General features: G+C 41.4%; 2 protein-coding genes across 6 annotated transcripts in view; one reads left to right on the top strand and one right to left on the bottom strand.

Annotated features, from left to right (window-relative positions):
* The window catches only part of lmo3 (LIM domain only 3), a 70,120-nt gene extending 65,676 nt beyond the window's left edge, over positions 1 to 4,444 (bottom strand). Inside the window, exon 1 of one of the 4 annotated variants that reach the window (XM_049567141.1) lies at positions 3,909 to 4,444. Coding sequence is in view for 1 of the 4 variants with exons in the window: in XM_049567139.1 (XP_049423096.1) it covers positions 856 to 880 (25 nt within the window). In the remaining 3 variants the exon portion in view is untranslated. Of the gene's footprint in view, positions 1 to 855; positions 1,211 to 1,516; positions 1,979 to 3,681; positions 3,732 to 3,908 lie in introns of those variants that run through there. The other 3 variants (XM_049567142.1, XM_049567140.1, XM_049567139.1) reach the window with 3 other exon arrangements.
* arhgef39 (Rho guanine nucleotide exchange factor (GEF) 39) overlaps positions 1 to 23,033 on the top strand; it is a 360,851-nt gene that overhangs the window by 67,455 nt on the left and 270,363 nt on the right. The gene's annotated exons all lie outside the window — the stretch shown is intronic.

Here is a 23,033-nt window from a genome sequence, read left to right as displayed (position 1 = left end):
GGATTTAGAGAGCGGGGCGCACGGCTGCTCGGCCGGCTGCTCTCCGCTGCGCCTGTTCAGCGGCACTGATCCGTCCAGCCTCGTTAACACTACAAAGTCCCCGGCTACTCATTAACAAACCAAAAAGAAGGAAGAGTTTCGACTCCCCCTTTTTTTTGCTATGCAATCAAGTCGGGGGAGAAAGCTGAAGAAGCATGGCAGGAATTCGAACCACTTCGCTCTTCCGATTGCTGAGAGGGGGGCAAAGCGCTGAACAAAAGCTTCATTTTTCCCCATAAAGGAGAGGAAATCACAGCTGCTCGGAGCCCTTAATGATATCTGTTTTGTTTGCGCGCCGGCTCGTATCCTCCCTTTCCACTCTCTCATTGTGGACTTGAAGGCTGCTTGCCGCTGCGCGTCCTCGGCCACATGTATCATCATCTGAGCCCGGAGCGGATGGAGGGTGATGGAGGGGTAGAGCGGAGAATAGCTTGCTATTTCAGTCCCAGCTGTTCGGCAACGAGATGCTGACATTTCACCCTATCAGTTTAATTACTGTTGCCATGGCAGCGGAGTGCTGGTAAAGGCCAATAACGGATTTAACACAGCGACTCAATTTGCCATGCAGCTTTGACTAACAGCTCCAGAGCCGTTATGAAGCAGCACATATCAGCCCATGATCGAACATAACAGCAGAGCACATCTCTTAAACGTCCTAATGAAAGGTTTATCAGTGGAACAACACAGATAGTGGATCAGGTTAGAGCAACAGCGGGTCAGATCTGGACGCGTCGCCTTCGACGCAGAGGGATGCTGCAACACACTAAACACACATGAAAACGTGGCGATCATACAAGCGCAAAGTGAGCGTCTTACCGAAACTTTTCTCCCTTTTCTGCATTTGTTGAACCGCTGAAGCACCACCATGCAACCCGGAGCCGCCTGGTCCCGGAGAGCAGCTGTCTTGCAGGCAGGCTGGGATCAGGCTTTGTTAGAGAGCGAACAATCCAGCACGGCGACCAGCGAGGAATGAAAAGAAGGAGGGAAACACCGGGCAACAAAAAAAGCAGAGAAAACGCAGGCGGAGGAGCGATAGAGCGAGATGTTCGCTGCCGTACGGTCGTCACACGGCGTGTGAGAGCACGTTTTATCGCCCACTGGAGATGTATGTGCGGAGAGATGCAGGCAGCGAATGACAGGACGACAAAGAGATGCTTCCCCTCCGCGCCGCAGCCACCATCTAATCCTACTGGCCACATAACACAGCGGCTCCTGCTGCACGCTGCTTCGCTAATCAGCGCTTTGACGTACCAGCGGGCACCGTACACACAAGAGGGACGGTTCCCTCGATCCGCTCCCCCAGCATCACCACCGGAACCTGCTCTCCCAGAACTCTCATTTCCACTCACATTATATTCAAACCCCACAGCCTCGTCAAATCTGAATTCATTCCAGCTTTGTTGTAATGATTAAGAACATTTAAAGACCAGCAAAGAATGCTCCAAAAATGCCCAAATAGTGTCTCCAGCTCACTCACCTTTCTCAACAAGTTTAAGCAGAAGCCAGAACTCCAGCAGATTCAGCTCCAGATCCCCTCTGAGCACAAAAAGTTCACCAAACTGGCATCGCGCGTCGCGCCGCACTGATCTTCAGGATGGAAATAATGAGCTCCACATGGATCAGAGCGACCAGTTTGGTGGAGACTACCCAGCTACAGGTGTTCAGCCGCCCGCCGTGGAGCATGCGGAAAAGTGTGCGGGGCTCAGGCCGGTCGGTGTCCCCAATGCATCAGCAGCAACTGAGTGGCGAAGAGACGTGGGGAGGGGGGGGTGGAAGTCAAGCTTTATTATCTCCAAACCCCCCAATCCCTCACCGGTGAGACATTACACCGCCACGATAAGGTCATTCACTTATTACCAGCCGCTCCACTATAACTGAGAGCATGCATCGCGTGCGCGCCCCCGGAACGCCCATATTTTTTTTCCTCCAACGTCCTTCAATCTTGGAGCCGCGGGTGCGCGCAGACGCACGGCGCTCATTATATTGTGGAGACAGAAAAACAGGTAGGTTTGTCTGGAGGTGCACGCGGAGCGGCTTGAACATCGAGGGAAGTTGTTATGTCTTTAATATAAGGTGAACTATCTGCTTTCAGGAGCAGATTATTAGGAACAGCTGACACCTGACTAACACCTGTCCTCCAGTAGAGCTGGAATCATTTTTTTTTTTTTTTTTTTTTTTTTTTTTTACAGTATAACCGTATCAGAAAATATCGGTATTACGGTATATCTAATTACACAATTACTATTATTGTTATCAGTATATAAAAACAGGAGGTATATTTGGTCGAGCAAATACTGAAACTTTAGAAAAAAACCCAAACCATTTTCAATGAAAGTACATGTACAAAGTCTGACAGCAGTCCAGGAGGACAAGACATGCATGATTAGATTGCCTTTTTCCCATTACCATAGAGAAACAGATGTACACTGTATGTCAATTTTCGCTGCAACCCTTACCTCCACAAACCAGAGATTACTCAGACACAGAGTTTAGTCACAGCAGTGTAAAGTGCAGAGGGCGTTAAACAGAGGTACATTTATGTCCACACGTACGTGCTTGATTAAACTACTTAAAAAGGTCTGCCAAGTTTATTAGGAGCTCTAATTAATGAGTTTTAAAACAATTATGCTGTGCGCACAAGAGTCCAGACTGTCAGTTTGCTCTTTGACGTGTATTTTTGGTAATCATGCTGTTTTTTTCTCATTCACTTCAATGAGACACTCGCGTGTGCAAAGAAAAACAGAGTGCAAATAAAGAAGAAGCTGATCTAATATGGACAATTAAATCAATCTTCTCTGAGGTCAATGATTCCTCTCCTCTCTGGCATTCTTCCTCCATGCGCGCACACGCAGACGTCATGTGAGGTCCCGGGCTCCACCGTGGCAGCCCGGACTGATTATCACCTCTCCACACTCTTTATTTAAATCATTCCTGTAATTAGAGGACGGAATTATTCTTCGCCCTGTTATTGCGCTAGTCCGACCCCAGTTTGGACTCGACAAGACCACGACGAGGCCCACGTGTTAGGGCACCCCACACCACACCACCAAAACCACCACTTCACGCCTCCCTATTGCATACACACCACACAGTGTTCCAACACACAGCCTGACAAGTGTAAGTTATTCCCTTAAATATTCTGGTAGGGAGAGGAAGGAGGGAGGGAGGGAGGCTGTGGGAGGAGGAGATACAAGTCAATAGTTGGCATGCGGCTCCAGCCTAAAATGCAGCGATAATGAGATGGGTCATAAAATGCTCTCTGCGCCATTATGAGTGATGAGATGCATTAAAGCTGACAGGGTATTACCTGCCAGTAATTAGGTTTTGTCATGGATTGAATTATTTCAAGGCGGCCTATCTTGGTAATCATGCAATTTTCTGCAGAGTGTGTGCAGCGTGTGTGTGTGTGTGTGTGTGTGTGTGTGTGTGTGTGTGTGTGTGTGTGTGTGTGTGTGAGAGGCTGCCTGCCACCTCTCTCCCGGTGCCCTTCCGCCGCTTATTCATCCTCTGTGTGAATGGGAAGATGGAGACAGAAGGGAGAGAGGTGGAGGATGGAGGAGACCGTCACACGGCGCGGATCGAGTCTCGTCATTCAACGGAAACACGCATCATATGTGCGCAAACGGACAGAAATGTTTGTACCTGACCCCAACCCTCCGCCTCTAATGAAGAAATATGTCAGCGGGGACCTGCACGAAAACCCGACACCATCCTCAACAACAGACTCTCTGATTAAAGAGGATGACGCCAAATTTGATGTTGTCCTCAGCAGCTGTTTATGTCTTCTCGCGGAGCTCGCCGACACTTTACGCGCATCCTTCGCTCTGCGCAAATCAGGAACACACACACGCAGAGGAGCGAACACGTACCTTAAAGTGCAGCCGGGAATGCCCAAAACAAACTCTCTCAGCGGTGTTTATCTTCTCCGTGTCCACAACTTTCTCACAGCTCGTCCAACTCCAAACAGAAAACTTCAGGAGTTGGAGAACACTTGCGTCTCTGCTTAAGTTGTTGGGATGTCAGATCGCCCCCTAAACTCGGCTTCTTTCCCCCCCGGCCCCGGCTTCACAGGGCGTCTCTCGTCCCCCTCGCTGTTTCCTCACCTTCTCCCTTCTCCCCCGTCTTTCTGTCTCTCTGTCTCTCTGGCAGGAAAAAGCAGCGGAGAGTCGAGCCTCCTCTCCTATTTAAGCCCCTCCACCAGGTCCCCAGTCAGCAGCACACTCCAGCTCATCCAAGAAGCTGACAAGCACCGTTAGGGAAGGCAGCGCATGTTGCTCTAATGGACCTCATTAAGCTCTACTTACAGATGTTCTCTTAACATAATTGATCTGCAGCGAGTTGAGAGGACGGCAACCTATTCCCCAGCCCCCAATTATGGCCCGGTAATTAGATCCCCAACCTCCAGTTCTCCACATTCACCCTTCTAACATTCCGAAATATCAAAGTATCTCTTTCTCTCAAAGCGACCGCCCCCCCACCACCTCACCCCCATGTCTCCTCCCTCCTCCCCCTCCCACCCACAAGACACTATTGACAGTCAGATCTGCTAACCTTTGTAGTGTAGCCAGACTTAGCAGTGCACTCACTCCAATTGACAGAGCTCACTCACTCTTCTATTCCTCCTTCCTCTCTCCTTGCCTTTTTTTTTTTACCCGTTGGGAGACAGAGAGAGAGTCAGAGTGAGTGGCACAGATGGAGAAAGAAAAGGGGGAGGAAGGGAAAAAAGTAAGTTTCCATAAAGGGTTGTAATGATAATATCTGTCAGGGGAGGATCTTTTTTCCATAGTGTTTTTTATCTTAAATAATTCCTCTGATGGCAACTTTGAATGCAGAGAGGGAGAGCTGGGAACCGGTGAGGAGTGATAGTGCAGCTTTTATAATGCCAATCAGTGCCACTCCTATCACCCATCTAATTAGCCAGAGTGCTAAAACAGAAAGTACTTGGGGGAACGGTAATGTCATGCTTTTGCATGTTTAAAAGACGACAATTTTCACACCGACATATAAAAAAAACTATTTGTGACGGGGGTGTAATCAAGTATTTTCTGAGCAAGCAGTGTTGGATAAAATGTTCTCACATCTTTTTGTTGTCACAGATGTGCTGCACATCATTTTTCTGGATGTCTGGATGCATGACCCAGATTGAAATGTTCCTTCGTGTGTGTGTGTGTGTGTGTGTGTGTGTGTGTGTGTGTGTGTGTGTGAGTGTGTGTGTGTGTGTGTGTTTCCACAACATCGGCGTGTGAAACTGTAGCACTTGTATGAGGCCTGCAGCTCCTGACTGGAGGACAGATATCTGTCAGTGTAATGGTGACAGTACATCCGTATATGCATCAGTTACGCATCATTAGCACAGCACAGGTGGATCGATTGTTGTCATTCTGTTGTTTGTATTTTTTATTGTTGTTTTATTGTCTCAGTTTTTATCTGCTGCTTTTTTAAGCCTCTCAAGAAAAGTTTTACATAAATAAAGATTTGTCCTATTATACATTTATTATTATTCATTTGCGGTGTTTTCTCCGACCGTGAGTTCCAGTAGTTATTTATACTTTTCCTGTTGTAAACCAACAATGCATATATCTAGTAGTTACTAACAATTATAAACAAGTGTTTATTTTGACTCAGTACATATAAACCATCTGGCTGCCCCAAAATTCCACCAAATGTGGATTAATCTACTGCTGAAAATAGTCCCCAACAAATGCACTGTTTTCTGCTTCTTGAGTAACGTTTGTTTAAAGACTACAATGACCAGCTGTTGTAGGTAATTTTTGAGGCTTCATCTATCTATCTATCTATCTATCTATCTATCTATCTATCTATCTATCTATCTATCGATCTGGAATCTTGGTGTATCTGGAGTTTGGTATAACTGCTCTTCCAATCTGACTCTTATTCTGAGTCAAAACAAGTGGGGTTTTTTTTTTTTGTTTGTTTGTTTTAGTGTTTCAGTTCAGTTTGGTCTAACTGCTCGTGTCATCTGACACTGCATGGAAAATTTGAAAATTAAAAAAAAGAATAATGCTTTAAGTCTTGTTTACCGCTTTGCCTCTTTTTCTGGCAAATAAATTACACTCAAAATAGAGGCTGTAACCACACCTACAGAAAATTTTACAAAAAGAGCAATACACTTAATTAACGTGAACACACACACAAGTTTATTTTGTCTCAGTCCCACATACCCTGTCCTGCTGCCACAAATACTCACTAGAGTACCAAATGTGGATTAATCCACTGCCAAAAATAGTCCCAAACAAATGTACTATTTCCTGCTTTAGAGTAATGTTTGTTTAAAAACTACAATGACCAGCTGTTACAGGAAATCACTCACCCTTTATCTTTATCTTTATCTTTATCTATATCTATATGGTCTGGAACAATATCAGATTGTCACTACATGATTTGTATCACAATCTCTATGGAAAGTTTGAAAATAATAATAATGCTAACAGTCAAATTCATTTTTATCTTTGTTTGCTGTGCATGTGTATAGAAGCATAGATAGTTTGTAACCATGACCACACAAAACTGTACAAAATTAATATGAACACACTGTAGTATATTTTGGCTCAATCCCACATACAGGTCCCTCTGCCCCACTAGAGCACTAAAATGCGGATTAATCCACCACCAAAAGTAGTTCCCATTGATGGACAATTTCCTGCTTTTAGAGTAACGTTTTTTTAAAAATTACAATGCCCAGTTGTGGGAAATCACCCAGATTTAAGTTTAAAGGAAATACAGAAATACAATAGAAATAATAGATGTATACAAAATAAATTAACTTGTTAAGGACTTAATTAAATTCCAAACACACACAAAAAATATTTCCACACAATTATCTTTTTGAGCTGTAGCCTACCGTTTCACGTCACAGTCCATCATCTAGGCTACATACACAACCTAATCCGTCCTTACATTTGCAACATTACCAATCGTAGTCATGCTCTCACATCCCAGCAGATATTGTGTGCTGCGCTGCGTTTCTTTGCAAATGGAAGTTTTTTGTACAATGTCGGAGATGCTGAGCACTTGAGTAAGGCAACTGTATGCAGGGCGGTCAGAAAAGTGTGCTCGTTTTACGGGCATCTGCCTTCTTTCTGTTGGCTGAGTAGAAGTCTGTGTTAGTTTAAATAGGCTTAATTATTTAACAGAACATGATATAGATGAGAGAAGACATGTGTGAAAACAGCATTACACTATGTTGGGGGTAAAACAACTACACAGTCAAACAGCCCCTTAATATTTACTTTACAATGTAAAACATGATCAAAATGAGGTACCTCCATGAGATTATGCCGAGGTCTTACCTGTTTTTATATTTCATCCTAAACTGCTGCCAAGTGCGCTTCTCCCCTGCGGGATTGCACCTAAATGAAATAAATTAATAGGCTGCCATTCAAGCAGTTTTCCCCTGTAATATTATTGTGATTGCAAAGGACTACATTTAAACTTTGCATTGACCCGAGCAGCAATGTTCTCCCACACCGTCTCCCTCTCTTTTGCAGCTGCAGCGGTGTTGCACTTCTTTTTGAAGACGTGTGCAAACTCTCCGTATGAGCGCATTAAGATTTCTAATTCTAGTGGGGTGAAAAATGCAGCCCTCCTCGTCCCCGTTGCCATGGTGACTCGTCGAATCGGGGCTCCATTGATGCTGGCTTTTTATAGTCGTGGTGCACGCACTTAACTCCAGGTGAAACTACTCCGAGTTGATTAAACTGATTCAAATCAGCTGTTCTGGAACTGGAAACTGAGAGTTTCCTATCTCAGAGTAGATCAACTCAGAGTTCAGGATTAGACTCAGAGTTTGTTGAACCTGCTTTGTGAAACGGACCCCAGGCCTACCAGGCACAGACCCAAAGTGTCAGGGCCCCCTGGCCTTCCCCTGCAAAATGTCGATCAAATTAACATACTGACCAGCAAAACTTTAAATGACTACAAAGAACACAAAAAGACAGCAAAGAGGCACAAAATTACTACTAAGAGGCTAAAAGGAGCAAAACAACCACAAACACATGGCCAAAAAAGACACAAAATGATCTCTAGGAGATACAAAACAACCACAAGACACAAAACCAACATACACAAAATCACCTCAAAGAGACACAACACAGAAACAAAGAGAACCCAAAACAACAACCTGGTCCCACTCTGAAGTTGTTGAAAACCGCCGCTTGGTCAGTGACTTCCTGCGCCAGACACTGCTGAAAAAAGTCATCCTTTCATGCCAGCATGATACGCGGCCAGTTGCCATTATTGTTTATCATCAGGAGCACGGCAGGACAACAATAAAAGTTAAGGCAGTTGAAGTCGAAGTAGGGCAGGCAGGATGGGTGGTGGATGGGTCCAACAACCACCAACTTTCACCTAGGATGCGAATGTTTTCTTCCCGTAAGATTGTAAAGCCATCTATGTTCTTCTTTTCAAAATCCAACCATGTACCTGTGTTGCCTAAACCCAACCATGTGTGTGTGTTGTTAAGGGAAAAAAAAACATCAATTAGCGATGTTGTACTGACGTAGTGACTTTATTTTGAAAGAGACTATATGCAAAGTGTACATTTCCCATGAAAACATAAGTGTTTTTTGAAAACAGACAATGGATGTAACAGGAGTTGACACGCACTCCCAGGCCGTCAACAACCAACACATCAAGGTTACCTTGTACGTCATATGTAGACGTGGAGAATCCAGGGGCTGTTTCAAGACACTCTGGGGGTCCCAGGCAAGACCCCCCCCCCCCCCCCCCAAGTCATGAAATCAACAAAGAGAAAAAAATTGGACCTGGAGCCGGACTTCTCTGTCGCCGGTAAGCCCTTATCTTGCATCGTATTTGACAGGAATACGGCATCTGTGACCCCCGTTCAACCCACAACCGGCAGGATTCGCCTTTCATTTCTGCTGCTGGTTGAAATCTGTACTCCTGTGCACCTGAATGATTTGTTTTCCTTGCACAAAACTATTTTTAGTCGCAAATGCGAGTAAAATGCTCGCACTGTAGAGCTCTGTGGAAAACAAATCACTGTAGCATATATAAACAAATCTAACCTACAAGTAAAAAGAAATAAATAATAACTTTCACTGCTTAAAGACACTCAATAGCTCAGCTAATACCTGAAATGTCACTGGATACAAACCACTGCAGCAGCATATTGAGTGCCAGGTGGCCAGTGCGTGCTGTTATTGGATGGCACATGGACACTCACCCTCTTGCGATTGGACTTTGAACTTATCCCACAGTAGTGGTACTGTGAGGTACCGTGAGTACTACGGTACTCCAACAATGCTAGTGCGGGTGGCAACCAATCATGCGGGACATGGTCTCAATTTGCGTGACAGGTGAAAAGAGACAAAAATGCTGCGCAGTCCCGCACAATGCGGGACGTTGGTCACCCTACTTAGCCACTCGCAAGCAGCAGCTAGTAGGGGGCCCCATTAGGGGGGATTCCGACGTGTTGTCGTTGTTGCAGTGTCTATAGGGGTTCCATCATATTGTCATTGATATGTACGAATATCAGCTGTCTCTGGGGGCCCCCTTCTAGCTCGGGGCCCTAGGTAATTGCCTAGCTTGCCTGTCCGGTTGCGAGGGCCCTGGGAAAATCCATGACCAAATGTTGATATGTGACAAGGTCGGAGTGAGAATGTGTTAAAAACAACAACAACATAAAAGGGGCAAAGCCACAATGTCTGTGTGTCTTGCTCATGTGTAGAAGAGGTGGTGGGGCCTTCTGCATACTGTGCCCAGGGGCCCATTATCTCATTAACCCATGGTTAGACACATGACTTGATATGACAAATAAAATAATGACCAAATTGCTACTTCTAATGTAAAAACCTACAGTAAAATCAAATTTGGTAGCGCTAGTTCTCAAAATGAAGAAAAAAATAGCAAAACCAAAGAAAAAATTACTCCATTAAAAGCATAAGTATTGCATTCGTAATTTTACAAAAACTTAATCGATAAAATATACTGATGGTACTAGAAGAACTTGCTGTGCAGAATGAGCCTTTTAAGTGTTTTATTTGCAAATATAAAGTAATTCTTACTGATGTATTTACAGCATTTTGATGTCGATGATGTATGTTGTCAAGAAAAAGCTTCTTTATTGGGTAGTTTAATTTTTAACAATGTATGGTATTTTGTAGCCAATGACAATGCGTTTTTTTTTGCGTGTTTAGTCTTTCCACACTGAGCATTTCTGTGGTGTTTTGCTCATCAGTCAATCAGTGTTCAGTTTGGAGTATTGCACAATGTTTTTCCTGTTGATGAACTTTAAGTTTCTGTTTTCTTTGTTGGCTGTTCACCCTGTCACCTCTTCTTCCCCCCAGTCTTTCCCAACCACACTGGAAATGTTAAATAATATGACATATGACTCACAGGATTTTCCAGAAAAACATCTCATGCAGTATGAAAGCTCACTTTTGCCAGTGCAATGAAAAAAAAAAAGATCCTGATAAGTATTATAATGATAAACATTATCTAAGTCATTGCTTAGAAGGGTTAGCATTGTTTTTACACAGTCATTGTTTTGAGAAAGTTTATCATTATTCTGACATACTTAGTCATTATTTTAATAGAGTTTCTTATTATTTTGAGATACAAAGTTATTATTTAGAGAAAGTTCCTTAGTAGTTTGAGTTACTATGTCATTATTTTGGGATACTAAGTCAGTATTTTGATAAAGTTTCTTGTTATTTTGAGATGCTAAATTATTATTTGGAGAAAATTTCTTAATATTTATGAGAAAATAAATGATTCATTTGATTATCATTAATACATTATTTGGAGATGGTCATTATTTTTAGAGTGTTCCTCATTATTTTAAGAAAGTTTCTCAATATTTTGAGAAAGTTTCTAAATTTTTGAAGATTTTATTGTTATTTTAAAACAGTGTCATTATTTTGACAAAGTTTTATGATTATTTTGAGATACTAAATCAATAATACATTTTTTATTCTGAGATATAGTCATTATTTTAAGCAAATGTCTCATTATTCTGAGACACTTTAATTGTTATTTTGAGATACTAAGTCATTATTTTGAGGAAGTTTTTCATTATTTTGAGATACTAAGTCATTATTCTGGAGATACAAAATCATTAATTAGAGAAAGTTTTTCATTATAATGACTGAACAGGATTTTTGGTTTTAATGACACTGGCTGACACTGTCTTCTATAAGACTGCAGGTGTGTACAACAGCTGACATAAAGGTTTTTATGAGGATGTACAGAATATTGACATCAACTTGTCATGATGATCAAATGTGAGTGGTTTGTCCCATCAGTAACATTTGTAATGTCTGTCTTTCTGAGAGAATCTCCTCACTGTGGGCTTTGACATTTACTAGAGGACACTCCAGCCCCTCACTGCTATCATTCTCCTCCTATAGTGGAGTCCTCACAGGCCGACCAGGAGCTTAAGGATTGGATACTGCACTCTGGTCCTCCAGCCCCTCACACACACACACATACACATACACACACACTCTTCTCCCCCAGGGGGATAAGCCGGGGGACTGTCTACACTAACGACCAGCAGAGCCTCTCCTTAAAGTCACACTCAGTAATTGCTGCCAGTATACGACCTTCAAGTGGGGTCAAGGGATACGTAATTTTAATGACAACTTTTCCTCTCCCCCGCAGGCCAATTTTGTCTTTTGGCAGAAAGAGAAAGTTCCATCGCCATCTTTCCACAAAAAATCTGGAGAATCACCTTCGGTAATAGGTCAGAAGGGAGCCCTCCAAATCTAAAGAATAGCTGGGCCAAAGAGTATTGACCCTTCTTATTATTCCACTGAGAGTTAATGGAGATTACTTAATTCAAGCGCCTATTCATTTAGTCGGAATATAAAACGAGAACAGCAGCAGTCAAAGAGCTGGGACTCTGGTAATAGGCAGTCTCATTCTCTCTGACTCTGAACAGGAAATAAAAGACAGTGGCCAGTGGCAAGTGGAAGATGGAGACAGCGATCAAGGAGGAACTACGGCTTTAACTTTAAGAAACACTAAACAGTCATATATGATTTGTGTCATTTCATTGAAACAGGTCAGTAAAAATGTAATGCAACATTGTGAATCAAAGACAGTGTGATATAAAATCACCCACACACTGCCAGTTTATCTCCATCTACTGTATATGAGAGGACTTAAATCACACCTGTGTCATCTATTAAAAAGTTTATCTTACCTTGCACCTATGCGGGAATGTGGCTAAATCCAGATTGTCTCTGCTATTCATGTCCACTACTGTGCCAGCTTCATAAACCATCAGATTACTGATTTCATCAGCTGTCTTTTTATGACACCTCAGACCTGATATCCACTGGGATGGACACTCAGGTCTCTACTTTTGTGAATCATGCGGCAGAGTGCACATCACAGTCATCTCCTTTAAACACAGGGCTCTCCCCGTCATAACACAGTGACAGTTTGGGAAACCTGTGGAGAGTTCCTCAGATGAAAGTTCCATTTTTTGGACATGGTCCTATTCTCATATTGTGTCTTTGGGTGATACATATAAAATGTAAAATACACAATAATACAATTGTGGTGGGAGAAAAAATCAATATGGCATATTATTGCAATATTTTTTGGGTGGTAACACTAATGTCACGCAACACATTTTCTTTTCATATATATTGTAAATATCGGAAATGCAAATTTAACTGTTGGTGGCCTAATAAAATAATAGAATCAATTGCTTTTCAGTCTGTTAGATACATTTTGCTGAAATAAAAATGACTACAGTGAGATTCACAGACTGAAAACATTATCTTATTAGATAAAACAGATGGTGACAAACTTACTCTTTCACAAAAAAAGGTAATGAATCACAATATATTTTATCATGTTTTAATGATGCATGATAATATTAGCAAGTCATTTGTATCAGCTGATATTGGCTTTAAAATGAATCGGAATCAGCCAAAATGCATACATTGAAGAGAATTCTAATTCATGTCGCAATCTGTGGGTTGGCCACATGTTATGATGTTAATTCCACTACAGAAGAGACTTGATGATCACTAAAATTAGGTAGGGGAAAAAGTGGATATATCGATATTGGTATCCGTTATTGGCCAAATAAGTTGTTATATACCAGCATATCGGATAACGGCAAAAAAATCCAATATCATGCATCCCTAATATATATGCAAATCTCCCGTCCCACCACATCCCAATGGTAACCTATTGGATTGAGATCTGGTGACTGTGGAGGCCATTTAAGTACAGGGAACTCATTGTCATGTTCAAGACACCAGTTTGAGATGATCTGAGCTTTGTGACATGGCACCATCAGAAAATAGGTACTCTATGGTTCCTGTGACACATTTCACTTGTGCTCGTAAAAAGTACATTATCTGTATTGGATACTGATCAAGCATATATATAGTTAAAGGAGCTGTGTGCATTATGCAAAGAATTGATATAGTGGGAAACCACTATTTGCTATGTCAAGATATTGTGGAGTAACGGTGAGCAAAGAAAGAAGTCACGCTACCTCTATGTGCTGTAATCTGAACCTCTGCATTTGTTGTTGTAGTAGACAGTCTGGCGGTGTGTGAATTTGAGTCCTGTGTATGTATCCTATTGGCAGCCACTCTACACCGCTCTCATATGGCGATTAACGCCAATATCGGGACGTTGCTGTTGCAGAAGCATAGCACCCACCCTACGATTCCCCCCAGCATAGGAATGTTAGCCGTGTCAGCACTGCTGCTATTGTTAGCTCTGTTTATGGAGTTAGCTCAGCCACCTCCATGTTGAGAACCCTGCGCAGTCACCCTTAATCAGACTCGGAATCACAGATATGCTCCTTTAAGTTTTAACTCTGATGGTAGTTATTTTTTCATTGACAGTTTTACATGTAAACGTCATTGCTGACAATCTGGGAACAGTTGCTTGTTTATTCTTTATATTGCAGATGTGATTCTGCTAATGATACACAAATAAATTAGGGGAACAATACACGAGGGGGAAACAAGGGTTATCCAACATGCCTGTTGACTTAAACTGTTTTAAAAGCAAGTTTGATGTGCAAGTGAGTAAACAAGTGTCTGTGGTTATTTTACAGCATTCTGGTGCTTGTTGCAAAAAAGTGAACCCGCAGATCTGTTGTGTGTAATTGTGGCTTGACAGTGTGGTGTAGCATCACTCCAATTAGAGAGTGCAGATGGAGCAGATACCTGCTGCCTGCAGATGGCTGTAAAGAGAGTCACCAGAGTAAAGGAAAGGCCAGCAGTACAGGATGCTCATTAATCTTTATTCTGTGGCATTAATGCCATAATCGGAAGAGTTTTTTGTTTCTTTTTCTGTGTGATCGCATGTCAAACAAACAAAACAACACATAAGTGTTTGTGGGGTTTTTTAAGAGGTGTATGAGTGTGCCTTCACCAAATTAAAAAAACAAAATATTACTGACCACAGATGCACTGAACTGTTGACCTGGCACCAAGATTGAAATACACTACACCACTTAACTTCAAAAAACTCCTGTGTTCTCCACATTAACCATATCTGCAATCATGGATGTAGTTTGTTAAAACTACACCCTGTACAAGAAAGTATCTTTCTCCACTTCCTGTTCCCTTTGTTGGCTATGTTGGGCTTATATCATATCTTAGGGCCCTATGTAGATGGTCTAAAGCGGACGGCGGAGGGCGCATAATCCATGTCACAAGTGTCATTGCTATTTAGATGCAGGCGCAGTTGTCATTTTCACGCCCTGCGCCCTCGTCGTCTAACTAGCAAATGAACTTGTGCTTCTCTGGGTGTGTTGGTCTAAAAATGAGAAGTGGTCAGGCGCAGTCATGGCACGCTGCTAGTTAGAGAGAGTATTTCACTGTTAAACAAGTTAGTAATATGCGTCTCTAGGCGGGTGCACAATGCGCGTGCACTCTGCTCAGACACACACGGAGCAGCCACACATACGCAATAACAGATGCAGATAACAAATAAAAATATGATTACAATGTGAAAGGTTATTATTGTGCACATTAAAATATTTATCAGAAACATGTCTTAATGGTCAGTCATTAATCAGAATGATCTAATCGCAGTAATAATGATCATCGTAATCCAGGACGTCCAAGCACGGGCTGATGATGCATAGCCTGTAAAATGAACTTGTCTTTCCCAATTGAATTGTGATCATTTTGGCATGTAAATCACAAAATCAAAGATGTGAAAACGTTTGATAAACTTTATTTTGACATAAACACAACAACAACCAGCTTCTGTGAACTAAAAATGTAAACTTATAGCCCTACAAGTACAAATATATATGTAAAAAAAAAGAAAAGCTTTTAGAATGTAAAACTGAAGATCATCTTCAGGGGTTCAGGATGCTGGAGAGGGAGCTGGGTTATCTAACCTCCCGGGTTAAAATAAAATTAACTTACAATTTGTTGACAGCGTTTCTCTCGTGCGCGCGCGCTCTCTCTTTCTCTCTCGCAGTCTCACTCTGTTTCTTTTCTTTTGACTTTTCTAAGATGACAGATGTTGAATATATACTCCCTATCTGATGCTGTGGCTGTTTGTGGCTGGCTGAGAGGGATGTGAACTCATTAGTTGCAGCTGTGTTAATCAAATCAGGTTGGGTTTCCATTACGCGTGCCGAACGGTGCCAATCCCCTTTTATCTGACATCAGATGTGACGGGACAGTCGATATAGAGATACATTTATCATCTCCTCAGCTGTAAAACGCTCACTCCTTCCAGTTGGTAGGTCTGCCATCTAACTAGCTCTCCGCCGTGCGCTCCAATCGCGCCTCTTTTAAAGGGAATGAGAGGTGACACTCTGATTGGCTTATTGAATGATATGCCCAAAACACACCCATGACTAATTCACAGAGTAAGTCCAACCCTTTTAGACTCTCCGCCATGGCGCACAGTCTGAAAACGCGCTGTCTAACTAGCAAGTGACTGGGACACGCCCATGTGCTGCACGCCTGGCGCTTTGCATTTCAGACCATCTAAATAGGGCCCTTACTGTGTCACCTTGAGAGATATGTAAATGTTAAAACCTGATTTTAATTACTTTGAATGTATTCTACTTAAGTCGCTACACTAAAAGGGAAAATTTAAAACAGTGCATTTTCACTGGCTAAGAAAAATAAGTAGTTAAAAGAATATGTCACCTCCCAAATGACTGTTTGTATATCATTTTCTCACCCAGCATTATGATGAATTTGTAAAGAAAGCTCTGTTTATTTCCATGCCTCCATGGTGAACAAGGTGAACACAAACAAAGAAGAAAGACAAAGAATCCAGAAATGGAGAAAATTCAACACAGCTCCACCTATTGGAGGCTTATGGTGCCCCAAATTCAAACATCCAAAAACACATAATTGAAACCACAAAATATCCCCATACTGCTCGTCCGTAGTGATCCAAGTGTCCTGAAGCCCCGACATAAAAAGTTGTTTGGAAAAATGTCATTTGAACTCTGTTTTTAGCCTCACTGTAGCCTGTAGCTCTAACTGATTCTCTGTACAGCGTGTTCATGTGTGCGTGCTTGAGAGCGAGACCAGCGAAAGCATGTGAACACACATCAACGTGGTGCCCATGTCTCATGGTCTTGCACAAGCGCACACACGTGAGCGCGGTGCACAGAGAAGCAGTTAGAGCTACAGGCTACAATGACGTTTTTCCAAACAACTTTTTATGTCAGGGCTTCAGGACACTTGGATCACTACGAATGAGCAGTATGGAGATATTTTGTGGTTTCAGTTATGTATACTTGCATCAAAGTCAGCCACTTCTGATTAAAACTTATCTGTGCTGCCTTTAAAACCAGACTCCATTGACAAAATCTTACCTCAACGAACACAGACGATGCTGGTCTCTCTCTGTCTCAATCAGTTAAGCAGGATTTTTACTTCCTCTGCCGTGGGCTCTGCACTGATGCCGAGCCTATGCCGTAACCTACGCCGCAGCCTGACATGTACCTCCCCAGAAATCTAACGTCATATCATGGCGACACAGACCTCCTGTCTATTTTTGTAAGCTGAAACCATTTCCCTCAGTGGAAACAAAGCTTTTATTTACTTTTATTTCACAGATTAGAAACAATAAATTGTGAAGACAATAAAACCTCCACAAAATAGCATTTTAAGTCTTGTGTGTGATTTATCCTGGCTTCGTATGGGTAGAGGAAATCGCTGCTCGTTGCTAGGCTAATTTATACAATGTACAATGACATAGGCTTGTGGTAATAATGTTAGCATGTTATATTTGTTTGGAAAACATGTTTAGTATAGGAAGGTTGTTTTGTCTGTGAACCTTGTGAGCTGTAATGGAGTCAAAATTTGTAACATTACCTTTGTTAAATGTTGCTGTCGTCCTTGGCTTCATATGAGTGGAGGAATTCTCCACCAGCCGCTAGGCTAATTTAGACAATGTAAAATGCCATAGGCATGTGCTAATAACATTAGCATGTTGTTTTTGTGGGGAAAATGTGTCCAGCAAAGGACTTATGTTTTGTCTGTGAATCCTGAGAGTTATAGTGAAACCAATTTGTGTACTTGTGTTTGAAATTGTCTCTATTAATCCATGTTTAATGTGTATTTTAGGGGTATTTTGAATCAACTAAACTTTACAGCACTTCACAGAAACTCCACCGCCGTCTAGTGTTTTGGAGGTGTAACTGCAGAGTGACACACCACCGCACAAGTATAAATGCTTACAACAGTTTAGGCCACATGTGTAGGCTATGGCATAGGTTCTGCATAGAGCTGACACGCAAGTATAAATCTGCCTACATATTGTTTGTGTGATTGTGGATTTGGGGAATCCAAACTATACCTTTAAGACACCAAAGTCACACAATAACATAAACTAACTAACTGACTAAGGCAGTAGTAGACCAGCAGCTTATGTGTTCATCAAGGTAAAATGACTGTTTTTGTCAACGGAGTCTGATTTTGAAGAGAGCAAAGACTGGTTGAATGAGACTCAGATTAAACTGCAGGAATTGTGAGAGAGTTAACCGGAGAGGCATGTGAGAAATATAAAGTTTTCTTCCTGAAGTCAACATAACATATTTGCTCTCCTCCCTTTGCTGGTATAGACACATGCAGATAGTTTTGAGATATTAAGTCCACCCAAATACCACAGAGGTCAATGAAACTTAGTTTATGGTGTTAACAGTACTAAAAAATGACATTTAAAAATTCAACAGCAGCACATCTTTCAGACTATTTCTTCATGAGAAAACTTTCTACAGTCAGGTCAATAAATCATCCAGAGTTTTTCAGGTACAACCATGAACCCATCCTATTAGTTTATCGTGATTTGAAGAGAAGCAATAATCTCCCTTTATTAACACTACCTTTATTTTCCAGAAATTTCTGGGGTAATCATGTGATGATTTGTAATCCACCTGCTCACCCTTGTAAATGAACAATGTCATAGATGATAGAATATCTTCGAAATTTAAGGTCTTAGTTTGATGCCAGGTAGGCTACAAAATGATATTACTGTGGAGAAAAGAGATTGGTGTTGGATTATATTGAGCAAATCTCTTGTGAACATGCTTTTCAGAGGAAAAAGCAATATATTCTAATCCCTACATTCTGATAAGTTTTAAAATTCAGGGACTTATTGATCGGAACAACACAATAACTTTTTCCTTTGGCTCTCTGGGTAATAAATGCAAATTAAAGTTATGTACATACTATTGAATTAGAGTGGACATCAAAACAGCACCTGTAAAATGACTGGAATGGAATCTTGTGAATATGTTACAGAGAAACAGACCTAACAAGGTCAAGGCATCAGACTTTACTGTGGCTGGAGGAAAGTGAAGCAAAGGCCTGTTTAACATCAGCTCAGGAGGAAAAAAAAACTTTTGCAGAATAAATATGAGCATTTCTTGAAATGGAATAAAAGATGTCTGCACTGTATACTTTTAATGGACAAGGTCTATCTGTTTCTGGTTTAATGCAGATAACCAAGTAACTAATAAGAATACCGTAAAACTTTAATTAGTAGCCCAGGCTATTATTTGCTTAAATCACTGAATTCGTGTGAATTCACTACTTATATTTGGGACAGGCCTTTAATTCCTTTCCCACAACACTGTGGTTCAGCAAAGATGGAAAATACAATCAAATTGTTTATTTGAATCAGTATGAATATTACTAGCAGGTATCATGGGGTGCATACAAATTAATATATCCTGCTTTTGATTTAAAAAATGGTTAATTCCTTGTGCACAGCATTAAAGACATTATTGACATTTCAACATAGCGATAACACAGTGTTGTCCAGCAGGCAATACGCAAATTATATTTATGTAGAGCGGATGATTTTTGCGGAAAAATATAAAAGTTGATTTCATGGGTTCTTATGGGAGTTTGCAAACCGGGGCGGAACCCTTCATGCAGTGAAAAAAGCTCCGCACAGCTGGGCCAATGAAATTGTTTGTTTATAGTCGCAGACCTGGGAGAGTCCGAAATCCAGTCAGGCAGGACAGTATGGGAGAAAGGTTGATAAACCTCGTTTCACAGCACCGCGTCCATACCGCGCCTGTGTGTATGGTTTAAACGCGGAAAAGCGCTGCATGAATATTGCGCAAATCCGTCCAGCATTTCCACATCGCAGCAGTGAGAATGAACCTTAAAGCGGGGAAATATCCTAAATATAGTGTACACTGAAATTTTTTTTCCTTAGGTGGGCCTTTTTCGGGTGGCTAAAATTAACCAACAGAGGCAGCATTTGCTTTACATTTTTATTTGTTCTAATGTTACTTAAAGCCGCTACAAGGAACTTTTAACTGGATAAGTTCCTTATAGGGGCTTTAAATTTGTTATCAATTCTTTATATGTAACACATCACCTACTTTGCACATGTGAAAAAGCTGTGAAAGCTGCTAGTTTTTCAGCCAGTCACCACACATAGACTGCAAATGCTATTATGAAAATAAACAACATATTAAACAAAGGTGGAGGGCAAGCACACAAAGAGATATCACTGAGGCTATGACGCTACAGTTATGGTAAAATACAAGATAAGCTGATTAGCTAGCGTACTGTGTTACTTATGGTGTTTATGATGCAAAGCATGGAGTGTGACATATGATTTGCAGTTTCTATCATAGTTACCGTAAACCTCAGAATATAAGTCGCACTGGCATATAAGTCGCAGTTTATTTTTTAAGGTCTCAAACAGGGAAAACAAGGTTTTATATTACTATTTGTTAATAAAACGTTATACAAGTTATTCCTACACTGTTTCCCTTTATTTTTAATTTGAAACACATTCAAAACACAATAACCTCTAAAGCAGCTTTGGTTACTTTTCAGATTGCAATTTTCCATACAACCTCTTTCAGTGAAAATTCATTCATTCATTCATCTTCTAACCGCTTCATCCTCTTGAGGGTCGCGGGGGGGCTGGAGCCTATCCCAGCTACATCGGGCGAGAGGCAGGGTACACCCTGGACAGGTCGCCAGACTATCGCAGGGCTGACACATAGAGACAAACAACCATTCACACTCACATTCACACCTATGGACAATTTAGAGTTACCAATTAACCTAGTCCCCAATCTGCATGTCTTTGGACTGTGGGAGGAAGCCGGAGTACCCGGAGAGAACCCACGCTGACACGGGAGAACAATATGCTGCCCATGCCGCACTCTAATGCACACAAACACACGGAAAACCGGACATTATCATCAGTTTATAAAAGACCCCCGGACGCCCCGGACGGGACATGAAAAGTGGACGTGTCCAGGCAAAAGAGGACGTTTGGTCAGCCTAACGTAGCGCCATCTTGTGGGTCAAATTACCTATGTCAGCATTTACCTTGGTCTATAGGTCGAACCAAGTTTTATGGTATACCTCATTTACCATTTTAGCAACAACCTTCTATTTTTAACTTTGGGCACAAAATAATGTTGTCTAAAATATTTGGCAAACAGTGTGGCTAAACAATATTGTCATGACATGACTCAGTAAAATATTAAATATCATAAAAATGCCAAATTTCACTGGAGAGGGGCTTTGAGTACCATTCTTTGGACTAAAATCAGTCTTCTTGACTAAGACTAGATTAAGATATTGACTGGTTAAAGTAACTGTCCAGTAATCTATAAATGACTAAAATATGACTGATATGTGTTTTAGTCGATTAAACTAGACTAAAATATTGACTAATATGAGTCTATCTAAGATATGAATGAGTAAAATAAGAAAGATGAAGTTGACTTAAACACTCATGCACTTCTAATCTCAAGACTAACTGTAAAAAAAACAAAAAAAACCCAAAAAACTACCATCTTGCAGACTTATTTATTATTTTTTAAGTTACTGCTCACTCAATTGTTCTGGCATGAAATAACTTCTATACATTTGGGGGTTCTAAACATAATCATTAAAATAACTACAGCCTGAGTAGGGAGAGACCTCAGAAAGTGGCAGTAGACAGTCATTTTAACTATTATTCTGCTGCACTGTGCTGTTGCTATTTCGGTGTATTTCACTTCATGAACATTAACATGTTTTCTTAAAAAACAGAAGTCAGAAGTCGGCTATAAGGAGGCAGGTGGGGGTGGTAGATGGGTCACAAAACACAGGACTTTCCCCTAGTAGACTTTTGTTAGGAACGGTATAAAACCAAGTGCTTTAAGGTCTGTCGTCACCATGTTTCTTTTTCTAAACCTAACCTACATAACTTTATGTTAAGTATGTAATTTTATGTTACCCCCCAAATTCCACCAGATGTGTGTTGGTTGCATCTGCACTCCGGAATGGCAGCGGAGCTGATATGTTTCAATTCTAGTCAATGTGTGAGCTTCCACCGGCTGCTGCTGTGCTGTGTTCTGGCTCCGTCACAGCTGTGGCGGTCCTGCACAGATACGCAGGACTTCCATTTTTGCCGGACACCAGAGCACAACGCAGCAATACAGCACAGAGCAGATTGTGCGGGGCAGGAAGTTGTGCACAGATACAAAATAAAACATCCGGTTAATTTTCAAAATAAAATACACAGTGTTCACAGCAGATCATATTTCCCTGCACTACACCTTGAAAACATCATAATGGGCGGAGGCATGCCTGAAGTCAACAGGTCAGAGGTTTTCAGACATCATTTCACCCCGCTGACACCATGGACGAGGAGATGTTAATCATGGAGGTGCACCAAGATGTCTTCCGGCGGAGCTGCACCGCTCCGCACAGCAAACACAGCCAGTGGGTGTTGATGGATGGCGGAGCACACAGCGGATAACCGACACTGCCATTCCGCAACAGACACGCTTCTAGTGGAATTCCGGCATAAGTATTCATGGAACACTTATTCATTAGATATCATATGAATTGTTCATCATGTAAGGAAAAGTTGACTATAGCTGTACATGCACTTTGCAAACTAAGCTAGCAGCTAGCATTACGATTATCTCCACCTTCTCGGCCAAGTTTGGTCACTTCTGGCTCCAAACATCCATCATTGGCGACAGCCAAAATATCAAACTACAAGCTTCAAAACCTGATTCCGCAAATCTGTGGATGACTTCATGGTGACTATGTCCGTTATTTTTTTTACAGTGTATGTTTTAAGTTTTTTTTTATTTCTTTTGCCAAGGCAACCTGACCCATAAACACATATTGAAAACTACATGTACATGTATAACATACACATTTGATGTCATTACACATGCCAGCAAACACACACACATACACACACACAGACAATGTAATAACATAACATGCAAACTCATTCAGTATCATATAATATTATTTCTCCAAGCCTTTAATGATAACCTTGAACAATGCAATTCTGGTAACTGCTACATAATATCTATCGATTCCATCCGGTGTGATTTCCTTGAGTAGCTTGGGCTGAAATTACTTGTGTGTTCAGAACTGAGCATTTCAAACAGACTGCTGTATACCTCAGCAGCAATCAATCAGCCTTAATCCAAAACCAATTTACTCCGCCTGAAGAGGAAAATATCTTTTAATCTCTTGCCGACAATCCCTGATTGCGGT

This window comes from Epinephelus fuscoguttatus, linkage group LG22 (genome assembly GCF_011397635.1).
Source record: "Epinephelus fuscoguttatus linkage group LG22, E.fuscoguttatus.final_Chr_v1".
NCBI lineage: Eukaryota > Metazoa > Chordata > Actinopteri > Perciformes > Serranidae > Epinephelus > Epinephelus fuscoguttatus.
Note: the sequence above shows the minus strand (reverse complement) of the source record. Positions and strands in the feature narration are given on the sequence as shown.